Source organism: Dipodomys spectabilis, unplaced genomic scaffold (assembly GCF_019054845.1).
Source record: "Dipodomys spectabilis isolate Male_0828 unplaced genomic scaffold, ASM1905484v1 ptg000023l, whole genome shotgun sequence".
Lineage (NCBI taxonomy): Eukaryota > Metazoa > Chordata > Mammalia > Rodentia > Heteromyidae > Dipodomys > Dipodomys spectabilis.
Genome location: NW_024870700.1, coordinates 7,579,086 through 7,599,260, shown reverse-complemented (window position 1 = coordinate 7,599,260; position 20,175 = coordinate 7,579,086). Strand labels below are relative to the sequence as shown.

Below are 20,175 nucleotides of genomic sequence, written 5' to 3'. Positions count from 1 at the left end.
GCAGCAGACAGATCACATTCACTTCAAACTGTGGGTTGACGAACACAGAACTCTTCCATTCTACTTTCAAGGGGTTGTCTAAGTGACTTTTTATTCTCACAACCAGTAAAAAGTATGGTCAGATCTCCCCCCTCTGTTACCTTGCATTCTTTTAGAATGAAGGGTTTTGTCTCCCACATTGTCCCCTGTGGACCACATGAACAAAACCTTATTCGATCACACTTCAATTTATATCAACTATATATCAAGGGCTCCTTCAAGGCACAGGCCAGATTAATCTTTATTAGATTCTCAGAGAATATACCATGCTTAATTTACTTTATCATCGTTTCAATCAGTGCTTTGACTAATCAAGGGTTGAATTCGCTGTAACTTCATTTTAATAATCTGTTCAGGGAACTCCCAACAATGTATGCAACATTCATCACTGACTGTGTTTCGAGTGCCTTCTTTGCAATAAGACACTAGGTAAATAGTCTTCTCTCATGGAAAAAATCCAACATTATACAAAAGAAGCAGAATTATAAATATTTAACTTTAGAACTGTGTTAAAGCGCGCGAGAGAAATAATGGAGCCCTCTAGGAGAATCACTGGGGACAATGTGAGGAAGAATGGATACTGAGTTAACCTAGATTTATGCAGAAAATTAAACATGTATATATCTCTCTATATATTTTCTAATAATCCACTTATTTATCTCACAACATTCATGGTCCTTGAACACCATAACTGTCTAGATATTATGCTCACAAAAGTGTCCGAGACTCAGTTTCTGTCTTTGAGGAACTCTGGTCTCAATTATTTGATGGCAGAAGTACCTGCCATTGAAACCATTGCATCCCAAATGGAAACAAGCATGTTCTTTACCTTTTCCTTTTATAGATGAGGATAGGAATTCATTCGGGCTCCGTGCTGGCTGGAGTTGTCGGGGTGAGAATGCCACGATACTGCCTGTTTGGAAATAATGTGACTCTGGCAAGCAAATTCGAATCAGGAAGTCACCCTCGCCGCATCAATGTCAGCCCAACCACTTACCAGTAAGTGCTCTCCAGCCTTCTTCCTCCTCTCCTTGGTACTGAGTTGAACTGGTATCCTGCCATTCTCCAAGATATTATAAGTAGACCGCCCCATCTGAAAGATACTAATAGTGACACAGAGTTGCTTTTACATCCTGAGTGAGTACCTGGAAAATCTGACTTGACTGAGAGGTAAATAAAGGTTTGTCACTTCCCACAATCCATCTTGGGGTGGTATACCTGCTTAACGTATAGGAGAGCATAAATGTTAAGGGGTCTACATTGCATTTTAAATCCTAGTATCTTCAAAATCTTCCTTTGGTTTCTATAAACAATGAGTAAGATGGAAAAAGTAGTTAATATTTATTATTTTAAAAAGAACAGAAATACTTTTAAGAATTCTAAAGTTCAATATACCACGTACAGAGTAAAACTTCAAACTCTGTATTGATCTTAAGGTCACTGATGACACTACACATTTTTGCCTTTCCGGTTTACCCTTGTTTTGTTTCTGATGTTATATCCCCTATGAAAATATTAGATTCCATGTAGGCAGAGTATATCTGGTTTGGTGCATCAATATGTTCCCCAGGACTTAGGGAAAAAATGTTTAACATAGACCAAGAACTTTCTTAAGCATTTATTGAGTTGATGAGTTAAGTGTTCAATAAGCTAGAACTCTATGAATACATGGCAAAGAATGTTATGAAAATCTCTCACCTACCTCAGACTTTTGTACTAGTCATTGGTACACATTTCACTAGTATCTTATTTTGGTTAACTTAGAAACATCAAATTCCACTGCTTGGTATATTAACTTTCTATTTATGTGTCTCTAAACAGTAGAATCTTATTTTACATATTTTAATCGATATAAGTGGTATTTGGCTATATTCTTTCTCCTGCTTTGGCTTCTTTTGAACAAAAATTTCATAATTTTACAATCTGTCTGATGAAACCATAGATCTGTGCTCACTGGATACCAGCTATATGACATTGAGTACATGTTTTATTATTTCTCCATTGATGAACATTTAGTTTTATTTTGTACTTTGAAATTCATACAAAGGATGCTCTTAAGATTATTTACTTTGCATTTCATCTAACAATTTTACTGGAATTACTGGATTCTTTTTAGTTTGAAAATTCCTTGTAGACATAGTAGAAAATGTCTTTAGGATCAGGACTATAACTCTGATTTGACAGTCCTCATTTTTTTGAAATATTGTGTGAGTCATTGTGGTGCTTGAATGCCCAGGGATCATTTACTCTTCATCTAGAGCATTTCATTGCTAATTTTATTTCTTGACAAAAATAAATCTCTATTGAGTCTAGGTTTCTCCATGTTTGATGATTTCATTTTTTTATGTAATAAATGTGATGTTTACCCTCATCTTTGTTCCCACTCATCTCTATTTATAAATAGTGCACATATTACAAAGAATGGCCTTACCGTTGTGTTACTGATCTATGAGACAAAAACTACTGCTAATGTTGAGGATGGCATTGGCAAATTTTGAAGTGGCATGAATAATTGAATGATTTCCCTGAGCAGAGTTGTTTTTCCTTGAAGGATGCAAACTAAAAATGTAGAAAGACTTGTTAATTACATTAATATGAAAGTTTCCTTAACTTTTAAACATTTGTGACTTTCTCATTTCACAGTTGATTAGCTTCTAGATAGTTTTAAAGAATGCTTGTTATTCTTCTATGGTGAAATCCTCTTGTCCTGATAATGTCAAGCTTTATTTACTTTTTACCACTACAACTCATAAACAGTTCATTATAAGAAATTTGAACAGGCTAAGTCAATGGTTTAGTGCACATGCTCAGAATTAGATGTATGGGTCAGAATCCTGGCTCAAAAATTTAGTGTCTTATGTTCATTGGACCAATTTTTCTCATCTTGAAAATGAGTACTTATTCAGAAATTATTGCTAGGGTGTAACTGATGTTCATAAAAGTTCTTGCTTGGCACACAGTAGACATGTATTCATTGCTTCACCCCATTCCCATCATGAAGATGGACATCCTTTTCTGTACTTCATTCTCCCATTTTACGAATAGTTCTATTACAGACTTTATCTGGCAATCCCAAGGAAAGAAAGCACTTGGTTATTTGGTCAAAGGTATTTGAGCTATGAGTCAAAAATGGAACTAGCAATAGGTTTTATTCTTAAAGTTTTTATAGCAATGGTCTAACTTAGAATTACATGCTAGAAAGTGGCTGTTTTCCTGGAAAATACCCCAACTTAAGCAGAGGGATATAACTGCTTCAATTAATGATCGACAAGTAATTATATGATTAACTACTTACTATGGGCTTCAACAACCCAATATGTTATCTAATTGTTTCATAGCAGTGTCATTGAACTAGAATCAAGTTATCATCTATGTTGTATTCTTGGCAAAAATCCTTGTCTCATAGAACTTCCTTTTCCAGCTACTAGAATTTAACTTCCTTGCTTAGCGTGATCCCCTTCCTCCATTGCTGAAGCCAAGAATGATACCTGTTTCTATCACCACATCTCCATCTCCTGACTCATCTTCCTCTCTCTCCTACTTTAAGGGTCCTGATGATTCTACCTAGCCCAGTAGATAAGCTAAAAATCATCTTAAAGTCACACAACTAGCCATTTTAGTTCATCTGCAACCTTAATTTTACTTTTCCATGTAGTCTGTCATATTCACAGGTTTCAGAAATTAGTCTGCCTATATAACAAGAGAAAATCTTAAAGGCTAAAAGCTCACTACCTACCATTCTTGAGAACATTTCTACTTAACGTGTCAATGTCAGCAAACTCTTGAGGAAGAAGAGAACTTTACAAGATGCAATTCCTGACTTGTGTAGAATTTTCACTATCACCAATGATATAGATTCCTGAAGATGAGGCTCTTAAATACAGAAATAAAATGCTATCCTCTAAGTAGCTGGAGAGTCCTTGGCTTGAGTCAATTAAGATATCCCAAGAAATGTGGAAAGATGATTACAGTCCTTAAGAGTTTATAACCTTCCCACAGACATACTACCCCCTATATAACCCATAAAGAAGTTGTAACATTGGTACTTGAAAGGATGAGATCACAATAAATGAAATCAGAGGCAGGCCCAGGCAAAATGTTAGCAAGACTCCATTTCAGTATAAACAACCAGTATGTATCCAAGCTACATGGGAAATAGAAGTATGAGGATCATGGTCCACAATGGCCCTGGGCACAAAATGAGATCCTATTGCAATGAGGCTCAAGTGTTGAGTGCCTGTCTATCAAATGTGAGGCCCCGAACTCAAACTCCAGTATCACAAAGAACGACCCCCAATTTTTAAGTCTTAAATTACAAGTATCTTTAAACTATTAGTAATTAGGCTTAAAATTCCATAGATCATGTTTTCAGGCTAGAGTTTCAGAGAGTGCATAAATTCCTGCCCTAGGAATTAATGCTGTCTAATTTTGGTTGAGATATTAAGGATCTAGATGGTCAATAGCAGATCTGTCACCTCTAAAACCCCATGACAGTCATAGTAACCTTCTTCGGATTATTTATTCTCTAAGCAACTTTTTCACATTATCTTCATAGAGTCCTCTCAGTGAGTCTGTAATGAACTCTTTTTTTCTTTTGTCCATTGTGGGGTTTGAACTCAGAGCCTGGGTGCTGTCCCTGAGCCTCTTTGTGCTCAAGGCTAGTGCTCTACCACTTGAGCCACAGTGCCACTTCCAGTTTTGAATGGTTAATTGGAGACAAGAGTCTCATGGAGACTTTTCTGCCTGGGCTGTCTTTGAACCATGATCCTTAGATTTTTTTGCCTCCTGAGAAGCTAGGATTACAGGCATGAGCCGCTGGTGCCAGGCTTCATTTTTCAAATGAAAAGAAAGTGAGACTTAGACAGGTTTCATAGATCACCAATAACGTATATCTAAATTAAGACAGAATTCACATGTACATGTTCCCATTCTAGAACCCGAGTCTTCATCCATGGCCAAACTACCTCGGTGAGAACTAATTAAAAATTCTAATGGATAAAAACCACAATAAACAGGCAGAGAGAGCCATCAGGATCAAACAAGAATTGGAAAGAAGGAAGTTCTGTTCTTTTCTGGACTCTGTGGACATAATACTTGATGTACTCAGGTTATTCTGAACTTCTTTTCCTAGTAGGGGAATAAAATAGAAGCACATTGAGTCTCCATATTTCTAGCCACACATCTTTTCCTGGATTGAATATGAAAAAGTGTGGTCAGTAGAGAATCTTAAATGAACCAGAAAGCTGTTTTTATGTGAAGCTGAAATCTTTAGATTAAGCAGGCCTTCCTGTGAATAATAAGTTACTGGGTCTTTAAAAAGGGAAAGCATTTACTGACCCTTGAAAATAATACCTTATTTATTTTCTCATTTATGGTTACTTTTGGGCATAGCAGGTAATCTAGCTTCTATATAACTTTTTATATTTCTTCATTTTTTCTTCTCATTTATGCATACATTATTAAAAGGAAACGACAAAATTCTATATTAGTCTCTTTCAGGGTTTTTTATATATTAAATTCTCCCAAAAGCATAATTTTCTTGCCAACAGAATTAATCATGAAGCTAGTGTATCTGTGGCTCATGCTTGTAATCCTAGTTACTCAGGAGGCTGAGATCTAAAGGATCAGTTTGAAGCTTCAGGGGCAGAAAAGTTTGCTAGACTCCAAAATAACAGGCCAAAAGATGGACTGGAGGTATAGCTAAAGTGGTAGAGTGCCAGCTCACATGCATGATGCCCTGATACTAGTCAAAAAAAAAAAAGAAGAACAAGAAAGGATAGTCATGGATTATATCACGTGAATACATTTGAACATTTCATCAAAAGATTGTATGTGTGGATAATTCATTTTTAACCTCAAGAGCTGAAGCCAGGCTTATTTGGACCCTAATCTTGTAGTGACCATTTTTTTTTCTCATTGTTCTTGTGTTGGCAGTGCTTTGTGCCCTAGGAAAATTCTGATGGCTGTCACTTGTTTTGGTTGAAGTTCAAACGATCTCTCATGTATTAGTCACCCATTGCTAAATCAGAATTTCTCTAGAACCCATTTTCAGTGAAATAAGCTAACATAGCATTATTTTCCCTGGAGATTTTTGAGAGTGTTTCACATTTGCAAGTCTAAAACATGTTTTGCCATATTGCTTTCCATATTCTGCGTAGCATATAAATTCTCAAGCCTCAATGACTGTTAAAAACTCTAAATCATCTTTGCAAAAAACTACACCAAAATCTTCCCTTGTCTACAAGCAAGTAAAGGACGATGGGGGGCTGGATAATTTTAAGTGATTTGCCCAATGCAATTAGCCGATCTCTTCCCATCTCATCTGTATGGAAAGGGAGATAGAGTTATGGAGTTTATGGGCATTGCATGTCTTATTTCATTCCTATTTACTACCTTGCCATAATATCCTTCTACAAAAACTTAGCATTTGGGGACAAGAAGTATTACTTTAGGAGGATGTGCAAGGAATATTTGCTATAAATTGCTCAAGGTATTGCTCAAGGTAGTTAAGACAGTAAGTCTTAAGAGAATTGCCGTGGGGAATATATCCTTACTTTTTAGCTTCCATTTTTTTTCCTCAGACAAATTCTACATGTTCTTCTCTTAAGATAATAAAACAGTCTACTTCAGACTGGCTCAGTTACTAGCAAACAAAGAACATGAAATTCTTTACCATAATGTTTTTCAAAAATGAAACATTTAGTGATTATTCACTAAAAGTAACTGTACATGTTTGATTTTCTTCTGCCCTTCCTCTCAGCTCTTCTATACAAAAACTATTGCATTAATTGTTCAAGAAAGACCAAAGTTAACCAGAGCAGTGAGTCAGTTACTTAATTTACAAGGGCTGATTTCAGTTATCTTTTCTAATCTCTTCTGTCATGTCTTAAATATCTGTCTGTTGATGTGTAAAACTTCTGAGTGTTTTAAATTGTAAATTCTCTTAGCATGTTCTGGAATTGAAGATCATAGACTGCTAAATGTCAAAAATGTCAGTGTCCAGAGAAGGCAATTGGGTCTACTCATCTCTAGCTATGCAACATCCTGAAGTTCAAGTTGGGAGACATTAGTTTGGCCACTCGACTAGAAAACATGACAGGACGGTGTATGCTCTAGCAAGCACCATGCACACAGACAGTAGAATCCAAAGTAAGAACATATTACCTTCAGTATGCAACCCAGAATGGTTTGTAGAAAGAAATGAGCTGGGATACCATAGAAATGTCTCTGAGCTGAGTGTGGTAGTACATGCCTGTCATTCTAGCTATTCAGGTGGTAGAGATGAGAGGACAGTCATTTGAAGCTGCCATTTCAACACTAAGATCTACGTGCAGTGCCACGTACAAGTCCTCCTAGCTACTTTGGGAGGCTGAAATAATAAAAAGGTAGACCATGGCAAGAACCTGTTGACTGAGGTCCAATGAGAAAAATAAATTGGGGATTGCAGGTCTGGCCAGCCTAGACCAAAACTGAGACCTCATTTCAAAAACAACCACAGCAAAAAGGACTTAGAGATTCTGCTTAAATTGAAAGAAAATGCCTCTGAGACTCCTTGCTGTATGATTTGCAATGGACATACAGAAAATCCTTCCTTGCCCCTTTTCTTTTGGAACCTATCCAATTATCTGAATTTTATAACCCACTGTTCATGATCTTATAAGTAATATCTCAAAATGTACAACCAGGAATATTAAAATACATTAAAAATGGGTGAGGCTTTGTTCCATGATGAGCTAGAGTTGCACTTTCTTTATTTGGACAAGCATGTTATTTAAAAAAAAAAAAACAAAGCACTGAGTTTCAAGGGATTTTAGGCTGTCTAGCTGACTCAGACACTGGAGTTTCTTTGGGCCAGTCTTCAAACTACATAATCCTCTTGAGCAGTGAAGCACAGCACAGATAGAGTTCCTTCTTCTCTTCCACTAAGGTGGAAAAGAAAAAGGTGAATAGGGAAAATTCGGGAACTCCAGAATACTTAGAAAAGCACAACATATTTTCATGTCTTCCTCTAGCCCTTAGACCTAGTGCCTCCATGCCATTACTGTAAGGTCCTCATGCATTCATTAGCAGAAAGCTACTCAGATGAATAAGCTGCACCACTAGAACCTTCTAAGTAACATAGCATACTGAACAACTGAAATTACTCTTATTATTATTTTTTTGCTGGTGTATAGAATTAATCTTTTACTTTTACTGGGGGAACAAAACAGGTACTGGTGGCTCACACCTATAATCCTAGCTACTCAGGAGGCTGAAATCTGAGGATAGCAGCCTGGGCAGAAAATCCATGAGACTCATATCCAGTTAATCAACAAAAAGCAAGAAATAGAGGTATGGCTCAAGTGGTAGAGCTCAGTGTTGAGCGAAAAAAACAATGACAAAACTTGAGGCCCTGAATTCAAGCCATCTACTGGCAAACCCCACCTCCCAAAATAAAATCCAGTACAGTATGTAAAAGTAGGACCAGACAGTGGAATGAGTAAGATGGAAAGGGAACACTGAAATTTCCTGTCCTATACTGGGTGTGGGGGGAATAAAGCTTAGAAGCAAACATTTTCACTCTTCATTTGCACAAAAGCCTATTTGCAAAGCACACACACACACACACACACACAATCAGGATTAAAATACAAGGTCCAATGTATAACCAAGGTGAATTTAAAAAAAAAAACAGTAAAAAGAGAAAACAAGGCATAGATACTATTCTAGGTATTTTCAGTAGGAAGGGATGTAATATTGGGAACGGTGTGCTTACAGATGACTAGAAGGGACAAACAAGCAGATTCCAGGAAAGCTTCTACCTCTGTGGCTACACTGTGGGTCTGAAGCCACAGGCATACCAGCCTATGAACATTTGGAAGTTGCATGACTAGGAAGTTGCATGAAAAGGTCACCAGTCCTGGGCTATTTTCATGATTCTGAGGAGGCTAGAAACTGGAGCTTGCTTCTGTCAAACAGCAATACTGTCCATCAATGCTGATGGTCAACTGCCAAGGGAAGCCATTCAAATGATGGACAAATAAATCAATTTGTAGAAAATGTAATAACTGCCTCAGAACCTTGGTTACAAAAGACATTGTGAAAGGTAGTTTCTTGCTGAGTAGCCATATCTTTAAAACGTTATCACTTATAAATAATGAGAAAATCGATTTTTGGAGGAAAATGAACTCTTCTAGAAGGGTATGGAAGATTTGTTCTCTTGAAATATTGAATCAAAGTGGCTATAGATTCACATTCTTAAACATAGGGGAGTGAATGGAGATTTACACTTTGAATAGTGAGATTCTTGGCCATCAACTTCCAGAATGCCAGAAGCCAACATTCCATGGATACCTTATGCTGTGAATGAAGCAGCTCTAAGGGAAGATACTAAACATGCTGGTATTTGGGAGCACGGATTGTCAGAATGCACTCATAACTTCATTGATTTTGCCATAGATAAAGCTTCTAGTCTTTAATGACTTGCTGTAATAGGAAGAAATTTAAAAGCTATTAATCATGTTTTGAATGCCTTTGAGATGGAAGAAAGGGACCAAAACAAACAAGCACAACACAACCATTATAGCAAACAGAGACAAGACAGAGAACAAAAGAGAATTCCCGAAAACAAAAACGATGATGAATATGTTCACAGATTTACAATAAAGAAAGCAATCGTATAAGAAGAATGAGCTCTTGGAAATTAAACACGTAGTATTTCAAGTTTCAGACCAATGATAGAGGCAACCTTCCAGAAAGTACTATATAAAAATGGGTAATCAGAGAAAGGAGAACAAATTGGACAAGCAATTTACCAAGTCCAATATCTGACTAAGTAGAAACCACATGAAGAAAAATTATAGAGAAATGATCAAAGAAATACTATGAAAATTTTCCAAACCTGAATGGCACAACTTGTTACAGCAGAATGTACAAAAGCTTCCAGAATTAGTCATTGCAATAGATTGCAACAAATGTAAAAGTTGTATGGAGACACATTGATTTTCTTAAGACCAGAGATTTTCTGAAAAAAGGGCCTAGAAAAATGTTCATATCCATTGGATTATTAAACAGAATAACACTAAACTTTTTTTTTTGGCTTATCCTGGGGCTTGAACCCTGGGCTTGAGCACTGTCCCCGAGCTTCTTTTGCTTAAGGTGAGCTCTCTACCAGTTGAGCCACAATGCCACTTCCAGATTTTTTGAGTAGTTTATTGGAGATAAGAGTCTCACAGACTTTCTTGCCTGGGATGGCTTTGAACTGTACTCCTGAGATCTCAACCCTCTTGAACAGGTAGGATTACAAGCATGAGCCACCAGCACCCAGCTTAACATTTAATTTTTTAAGAAGCTACATACTGAGGGGAAATAATTAATACATAATCAAACCAATCAGGTGGAGAGTAAAATGAACTAAAGATATTTCAGACATTCAAATTCTTCAAAGTTTTACTCTCCACATATCCTTGGTAGCCCTCTGCTGGGCAAGCTGCCCTTTATCCTGCTATCTATCAAGAACAGTGCTGGAGGAATATCAATACCAAATTTCAAACTCTATTACAAAGCCATAGTAATAAAACAAAAAACAGCTTGCTTCTGAGTCCTGAGAACCAATGGAATAGAAGACCAAGGAATGACTTGTAGACTTGGTAAGGGAGCCCAAAACACAGGATGTAAGAAAGATAGCCTCTTCAACAAATGATGCTGGCAGAATTGGCTATACATGTGCAGAAAACTGAAGTTAGATACTTATTATATATCACCTTGCACCAGAATCAGTTCCAAATGGATCAAAGACCTCAATGAAAGACAAGATACCCTGAAAATATTACAGGAAGGGATAAGGGAAACACTACGGCTCCTTGGCATGGGTCAGTAAAGGTCCAGAATCAAACTGAAGAGTTTCTGCCTGGCAAAGGACATAGCTAGCAAGATAAATAGAAAGCCCACAGAAGATCTTTACTAGCTATGCATTAGACAAGGGCCTCATATCTAAAATATACTTTGAGCTAAAAAAATTAACCCCCTCCAAAACAGAACCTCAAATAAACAACAACCCAATTAATAAATAGGCTAAAGACTTAAAAAGAGACTTCTCAGATGAAGTAAGAATGGCCAATAGACACATGAAAAGATGTTCATCATCTCTGGCCATAAAAGAAATGCAAATCAAGACAACATTGAGATTCTACTTCACTCCAGTTAGAATGCCCATTATCATGAAAACTAACAGTAACAGATACTGGCAGGGATGTGACCAAAAGGGAGCACTACTACACTGTTGGTGGGAATGTAAACTTGTTCAACTACCCTGGAAAGCAGTATGGAGGTTGCTCAAAATACTAAACAGAGTTTTCCTATCACCCAGCAATTCCACTCTGGGGCATTTATCCAACTGACCACAAACCAGGCTACACTAAAGCCACCAGCACAACCATGTTCGTTGCAGCACTGTTTACTATAGCTAAGATACAGAATCAATCTAGATGCCCCTCAGCAGACAAATAGATCACAAAAATGTGATACACACACACAATGGAATTCTATCAGAAAGAATGACATTGCCCCATTCATAAGGAAATGGAAAGACTTGGCAAAAATTAAATTAAGTGAAGTATCTATTGCTTTAATTCTAAAGCATCTTAGTGAAAGCCATGCATGCTGACTTATGACTGTAATCCTACAACTTGGCAGTGGAGGCAGGAAGATAGAGAACTGAAGCCCAGGTTAGGCTATATTAGCAAGTTCAAGGCCAGCTTGAGCTATAGAAAGAGACCCTATTAAAAAAATAGGACTGGGGATATAACTTAGTGCTATTGAACTACTTAATAAGTGGTGAGCAGTGTCAGGTACTTAGTAAACAAGTTGGTGAGTAACCTCTTAGATGACATTCTCTGACAGCCTCTCTAATTAGCAATTGAATCAAAGGATAGAATTGAAAGGAAAACTTATGGTGGAATAAAAGACCAAATTCTTGCCTCTGCTTCGTGGATGACCAAGCTATGCTTCATACACATCTCTTTAAAAAATTATCTTTAAGAAGTCGTATAAAGGAGTCACTATTTAACAAAGCAGTTTATGAATATAATATGTCTTGATCAAAGTCACTCCTTTCAAGATGCTCACCCATTCCCCCTACCTCCCTCCTTGCTCATCTTCTTAATTTTGTAGGCTATACATTTGATTTTTGGCTGCCTTCCTCCATTCCTCTCCTCTTCATATGTCTACCTCTTCCCCCTTGACCTCACTCCACCCTTTTGAGTACCTACTTCCTGGTATTTTTATTTTGCTGAATTTTGCCTTTGCCTTTCTAAAGAATTACAGTATTTGAGTTCTCCCTTGAATCTACCATATTCCAGTTAATACGTTCTATACATGTCTCTTGAAGTATGATTTGAAGAAAACATACCCAAGAATAGGTTCCATATTATAACTCCTTTCCATGTTTCAAAACTCAGCCTTATGTTAAAGTATACAGTTTTGTTTTGCGTTTGTCAGTCAGGGGGCTTGAATTTGGGGCCTGGGTGCTGTCCCTGAGCTCTTTCACTGAAGGCTAGCATTCTACCACTTTGAGCCACAGCACCACTCCCAAAAGTATGTTTTTAGATCAGCAGACTTCCATATTCCATATACACACATTCCTTATATACATACCTGTATCTATGGAATCATATACAGACAGACATATATAATGTATACATGTGTGTACGTGTATGTTTCAAGTACTTTCCTAAGGAAGGATGTAATGGATGGAACACAAAGTTGGAGAAAATTAGGAGGAAAAGGCATGCAAATGTGGTCCAAGGGTCAGCCCAGACTCAGTTCTGCAGCTGTGAAGAACAGCACCTTAGATCGCCATGATGTCAAGTTCCGGGAGGTGCTTGGATGCCATCCATCTTAAACAGCAGGGAACTTTTATTCTCAAAATCAATTCGTAGAAAGTACTGTTGATATGAGGGTGAGCGGTAAGCGGGCTACAATTTGTATAGCTTCAAAGTTCTTATTACACTGATGGCCGAAACTCTCCAATTGTGTATCAACCAGCCAGAGATTACAGCTGGGGAATGAGATTTATGTAGAATCTAAGCTTCCTTCTTAGTCCTGAGGTGCTGAAGAGATGGATCATTTAAGCAGAGCTATAGAACCAAGCCAGGGACTGGACTTAATAAAGCATTTCAAAGAGGATCAGAGATCCTAGCCCTGGACCAAAGTCCCCATTCTTAATATCTGTCCACATATTTGATCGCTTTTTCAATGCTATGATGCATAATCATCATTAGGGATGCTGTGTAAAACTTTCTTCTCACCTCCTCCATAGACCCCGTAGTAAGTCTCTTGGACTTCCCTATAGGAAGTCATCTGAATACTGCACTCTGGTGTTTACATACACAAAGACCAACAGCCAGTTCCCGGGCATCACAGGAACTGCAATCCACTCTGATTGAAATTCAAAACCATATTTGGTTTATTGATACCAAAATGTTTACTTGGAAAAAAGAATGAAACCCTATAAAAAGCTGTCATCCTGATGTTTTCCAGCACAGTCTGGGAGATTTATTTAAAGTGTCAGGAAATCAATGTGTGGCGAAATGTCTCCTGCCAGCCAAAATGCAGTGAATTATTTAAAAGTCCTGGCATCTGGAACAGCTGGGTGACCCCTTCCCCCTTTTTTTTCAGTCATTCACAAGTTGTCATAGATGGAATCCCATTTTTGTTTTCCATGGTCAGAAAATATCAATGATTGTAAAACAGAAGATGAGGGGAGCCAAGCAAATGGATTCTGTTTGTCATATTCCCTTGTTGCCAATTTGTACTTAAAATAGCATTATGTCCACAAAATCTTCGTGGTCCTCCCATGGCTAACAGTTTTCCTCTTCAGGACTTATGCAGTTCCTTGTATTTACCTTCTGTATCTTGCTTTCATATGGCACCATTCTGTTTTCACATTCTCACTGTACTATTGTGGATTGTTTTATTTATTTTTTTACATTTATTATTTGTGGAGGGTTTTGTTCTTTAATTTCTGGTTTCCATGTTGGCTGACAAAACCTTTCTAGGCTGTGTTCTACTACTTACATGAGTGTCTTGGAAATTTTCTGGGACAATAAGAAGCATTCTGTTAAAGAGTTGTTGAACTAAATTGAATTTGGGGACCACATATGTCGATATGGGAATCAAACAGAATCTTTGGTAGAGCTCAGTAATGAGTCTCAAGGATAAATCTTCTTCAGTGTGAACACTGAAAGAACATCTAAGGTGACCAGAAGGGGAGAGCAATCAAAGCCCAACAAAATAAGCACCAAGAAATGAGTACTCGTGGGGGCAGGCAGCAAGGGGAGAGAGGTAGACAATGAAGGGAAGAAGGGGAAGAATGCAGAGGCAAGGAATTCATCAACTACACCACAAAACTAAGGCAGGTATGGGAGGGGATGGGTCGAAGGGGGACGAGATTGTTGAAGGGGGTAACAGATCAAGATGCACTGTATTCATAAACTGCTTTGTCACATGACACCGCCCCTGTACAACTACTTAAAGTAATAAAAATGCAAAAATACATATCGCTTTAAAAACATATTTGAGGCCAATAAATGATAGCGAGCTAGGGAAAATTTACTAGATTTTCGTTGCTACAAATCAATAACCAGACCCAGGAGTCATGAAATGTTCCACAAAGCTAAATACTTGATTTATGTATTGGACATACAGAACAAACATTTAAAGCTTATTGAGAGTGTACAAAACAGAAAAAAAAAAAAAGCACTCTAAAAATTGAGTAGACTTTTCAAGACAGGCTGGGTAAATCCTGCATATTTGAAATAAAGCCTTGTTCTTTTTGTTAGCTCTTTGTTTTAGGGATAAAATCTGAGCAAATATTTTTTTTCCAAGGGTGCTGTTTAGGAAGACATCACTTATATTCTTTTAAGTATTGTGATGAGAAGTTTGGTGGTTGTTCTATCATTAAATAATGTGAAGGGGTATTTCCTGAGTCATAACAATTTTCTACTGCTTGAAGTCTGTGTAAAGAAATCGGGGTATTAACATAGGTTGATAATTATGGACCAGCCTCCTGAACTTTGGAAATGTCTACTTATTCACACTAGTCTTGCTCTTTGTTCACGTGATCTGCGTTTTCTCCCTAGATTATTAAAACGAGAAGAAAGTTTCACATTCATTCCTCGGTCCCGTGAAGAACTTCCAGATAACTTTCCCAAGGAAATCCCTGGGATCTGCTATTTCCTGGAGGTAAGGACTGGACCAAAGCCACCAAAACCTTCCCTCTCTTCATCAAGAATAAAAAAGGTTTCCTACAACATCGGCACCATGTTCCTCCGGGAGACAAGCCTCTGAGACCGGCTCCAAGATCAAAGACTCCTCCCAAAAGCACAAGCCCACAACCTGGCTCACCACAAGAAGGGTAGAGGGAGATTATTTTTTTCTCTTCCAATGCTTTGTGGAGACAAAGCAGCGGAATCTCTGTGTCGTGTCAGGCAATAATCCTTGGACAGGTGGAGGACCACTGTCAATAAATATAGCTGGAGGGTGGGGTAGGGGATGAAATGTGTCCATTCTATGAGCATTTGCGGGGCATATATATATATATTTTAATTACAAGTACAAAGGCCCCCCCTTTCAAAACTAACCAATAAATAGACTCCCTGTTTTCTTGCTTGTCACTCATGCAGATACCTTCCCTTGTATATTTGTACCACTTTGGAGAGCCAGTTTTGAGTACGGATCATCACGTTATCTTAGTGAACCTGGTAGATGAGAAATCTTTTCTAACTTTGTGTTTCTGAACAGACAACATTTTCATACAATGCACCATGGCAGTGTGACCAACACAGCGAACTATTTGAGGGATATTACCTATTTTTATACATACTTCTTCTTCTAGATAATTACATTTCACACAGCATTATTCGATTTTTTTTTTTTTCTCCAGAATCTGCTCCTGTCTGGTTGGGGTATTGCATAATGCTAACCTACTAATCTAACTTGGATTATTTAGGGAGATTAGCACTTGGACGGAGAATACATATAACCAAGAGTTTCAGCTGCTGGGAAAGCATTGCACCTCTGCTGAGTAAATACATCTTTTAGATTTAATTAAAGTGGGGTGGACCCCAGAGAAAAAAAATGGAATTTCCTAGTAGCAGATTATTGTCTGTAACCAAGATGTGGGGGAGAGGACTTTTGCAGTCTTCTAACACATTATTGGTTGACAAGAAATGCTCCAGTAGACCCTTCCAAGTAAGCACTTAGAAATAGATGTTTTTGTACAACAAACAGTAGTCTAACATACAGCATCCTTATAACTTCATCAGCTGATTCCTCCTATGAGCTGACTGCCACTCCTAAAAACAAATTCCTTCATACTGTCATTCATGATTTTTAAAAAAATTGTCAGGATATTTTTACCAAGAATGTTGTTTCTTATTGCAGAGAACCCCCCCTCCCCCCCCCCCCGCTTCTTTACCACTTTGAGAATTATTATTAGAAAAAGAATGTTCTATACTTTGACTTGATGTGGCTCTTTAATTCAGTGAATCACCTTTCTGAACACTGAGTAGGGCTGACCTTCAGAGCGAGAAGATACTGGAGTGAGGTTGCATGTTTTACTAACATAAAACCTGCTCCAATGATCAACACTGCATGACAATATGATTACAGGCTCACCCTGAAGTTAGGAGCACAATGTGTCCAGAGTTTGCCTATTTGGGATCCAAGGTAAAAAGCTTCCATTTCTACTTGAGTTGACTGATTGGGGAGCACTGGTTGATTGGCTTTCTTGAAGGCTGGAGTGGGTGTTTTCTCACTCCAGGGGGTTCCATGCTGGTGGCTCACTCTCTCCAGAAAGCAATATATTCCTGATTCAGTTATGATATAGCTATATAAGTATATCTATAGATATCTCTATACACTATATATACTATATAGCTATAAACTATTTTTCAATGTAGTCTGTCAGGTTTAATTAACCTTTTTAAGTTCTCTGTGTATATAACTAGGAAATGTTTATAGGCAGGCAGGGTATTTGTTACAATCACAATCCCCTTGATATTTTGAAGTCTGTTCTCACCTTGGGGGTCTCTAAAGGACACTGCAGTGGGGCTCTTTGCGTGGAGAAGTCACGCCAATAGAGCTGGAACTCTCTCAATCCTTTTCTGTCCCCTTTGTGCTGGGCCTACGTCTGCTTCCAACCATGAGGGGACAGAAGGGCAGGGTGTGTTCAGGAGGCTGTGCCAACTGCATACAGGGTATTCTCATGCGAGGGCGATTGCTGAGAAATCACTTCAGGAGACTGAAATGTGAATGCACCTGCTCCACAGGGTGCAAGTGAGGGTTGCAGCCTGTTGGGATGGAAGAGCCTAGAAGCACTCTAAGCCTCATGCTGATACTAGAAAATGCCTAGCCAAGGTTAGAGCTCTCCAGGACAGAGGTATGGAGAGAGAGCCAGACCCACTGAGATCATTTCTGCTTATTCTATGCAGTAACTTAGAGCTTATTGTGCTATCTGTAATTGACAAATGACTCCTTGTTAAACCGCGTGTTTGGTAAACATAAGGCTTGAAGAGAAGGTTCAAGAGCCACCTGATCTATTTCTCTTCCTTTTGTAAAAAGATTCGCCTAAGCAGCTGTTCGAAACACATGCTTAGTCTCCCAGCAACTTAAGAACATCTTTGGGAAATATCTACATTTAAAAATGTGGTTGGCAATCTCCATTGTTCTGTAACTGACCTAGAGAGAAGAATTTGTGTAGATAGTCTCAATTCATTGGATGAATTGCAAACTCTGTATTGGTTTAGATAATTTTACATGGAGAAGTCATTGAAGAACGTGCTAGAGACCTTCTATATATCACGGACAGGATGTAACCTTCATTTTTCATACACTAGAATCCAAATATATATTTTTAAGATTGTCTCATGGTTCTCATTCCCCACCCACCAAACTTTTATGGTTAACAATTATAGTTCCACTGTTTACTATATATGCTTGCAATGTATGAAATGTCTGTTCTTTGTGGCTGCAGTCATAGGTACTAGAAGCTGTGAAAATGCCCTATATTTTTATTTCTTCTACACAGAGCGGTCTATATATCGTACCTTGGGAAGTGTGATTTTAACACTATGATAGTATTTGTATGATTTTTGACCATTTACTTAAAACCATTAGGAATAGTGTGCAGTTTAGTCTGGTGGTATAAAAGGAGTTTATCTTAAAACAGTGCAGCGTACTTAACCTACTCTAAAAGGAATACTTTAAAGATCATGGCAATGTAGTTAACACTGTCTTTGGCCAACAAATCCACAATGGAAAAAAAATAAAAATCTTCCAATATTTACTCAAAGCTTCCTGCATCTCTCTGCACCACAGACCTAAACAGGTAACCATAGCCATAATATGAAAAACAAATAATAATATGCCTCAGAAATTGGATATCTTAGCTGGTAATGTAGAGAAGATACAGCCTGAGGATAAAACTGAACTCTCTAAAATCTGCTTCTATATGTCATCTAATTTTGTTTCCAATTAATTTGGATTTCCCTTTTCATACTGATTATGTGTGGAATCTGACACAGACATTGAAGCTTGAGATTGGGTCTGTGGATTCAGTCGTGAATTCACACTTCCCACTCCTGTCCAGCGGCTGTGGTGTCACACATGCCATCAAAAACCATATTGCTGCTGGTCCAAATACTGTACTGTGAAGAATTGAGAGGGAGTTTAATTGTGGCCAAGAGCAAATAGGATAGTGCAGGGCTGATGCAGGTGTGGAGGATTAGGGTGGAAAGTAAAACCACTACACATAGATTTCCATCTTGCCATGTGATCTGAGCAAGACCTTGCTCATCCAAGACCCTCTGTTACTCCATGATATCCTTGGATCCTTCTCACCCCCTCAAGTCCTGTCCCATCAGACAAACTCTCTTCTCTCTCCACTTTTGAGCCTGACAGAGCCCCAGAAAAAGTTGCTGATGCCCAACTCAGACAGATAAAACCTACACAGTTCCAGGGCTGAGTGACAGTGACTTGACTGTGGCATGTGTTGGTGCAGTGCTTACATCTACAATTTCTTTTCAAAATACAACCTGACTCCAAGCACAATGTCTTCAAAGTACAACCTGACTCCAGAGTACAATCTGCCTCCAAGAAGGTCATGCAATTTCTGAAAATGATCCTTCGGACTTAAGTATGCATGAATGAATGTGCCCATATCCTTCAGCCAACAAATCCTAGAAGCTCAAGTCTATAAACCAACATCCATATTTTTGCTTAGTTATTTCTAGTATTAGATCATCAAACTGTAAATACAATAATTATGTCATTTCAGACTTCTAAGTGCATGTCTTACAAGAGATAGCCCCCAAATCCTAATTGAAGAGAGATTTAATAATTAAAACTTAACACATTCCAATGTGAATGATGATTTCATGGGTACTTCTTGACACAAATTAGACCTAATTCACAACCAACAGAAATGTATTAGTTGTCTTAACCTGATAGAATAAAATTTACTGTTAAATGGGCATACTCCTCTTCACTCTGAACTCAAGCTCAGAATCCTTTTGGTGGTGAATGAAGACAGGTCCTGATATTATACATGGACGAATATAACCTTGTCAGAACATATTGAGATAGTGTGCAAAATTCCTTCCTCACACTTGATTCCAGCAACTAGTAGCATTGTCCTGCCACCTTTCTGTCTCATCCTTTTGTTCATTCTTCCATTATCCGCGTCACTAATACCTTTGTTTAGAACACAGGGAGAGTCACACTCTCGTAGCATCAGGTCGTTTTCAGAAAGCAATGGATATCGCTAGTTTGTGTGCATATATATGTGTATTGAACGTAGACATTATGTGAGTCAAAGGAATGCTGTTTGTGGAGAACTTAGGAATGTAGAGAAGTCTGTATCTTTATTTCCACTCTGGAGTGACCATTTCACAACTTCAGTTAAGTAACCCAGTGCTAGCTCATCCTTAAGAAATGAGCTGGTTCAGTGGCTCAGCTGATCTGCTTTGCAGCACCTGACTGTCTCCAGAAGAATTACCTAGAGAATTTTTGAAGATGCAAATTGCTAGGCTTTTCCTTTGAGAGCCACATTCAGTAGGGCTCAGATAGGGCCTAGGAGTCTGCATTTAGAAAATCACT

General features: G+C 38.1%; 1 protein-coding gene across 1 annotated transcript in view; it reads left to right on the top strand.

The window, feature by feature from the left end:
• Positions 1-16,065, top strand: part of LOC122104166 (guanylate cyclase soluble subunit alpha-2) — an 81,523-nt gene extending 65,458 nt beyond the window's left edge. Inside the window, exons 3-4 of the mRNA XM_042674870.1 lie at positions 884-1,038; positions 15,159-16,065. Of these exons, the coding sequence (XP_042530804.1) occupies positions 884-1,038; positions 15,159-15,366 (363 nt within the window). The 3' untranslated portion in view covers positions 15,367-16,065. The remainder of the gene's footprint in view (positions 1-883; positions 1,039-15,158) is intronic.
• The last annotated feature ends 4,110 nt before the right edge of the window (positions 16,066-20,175 follow it).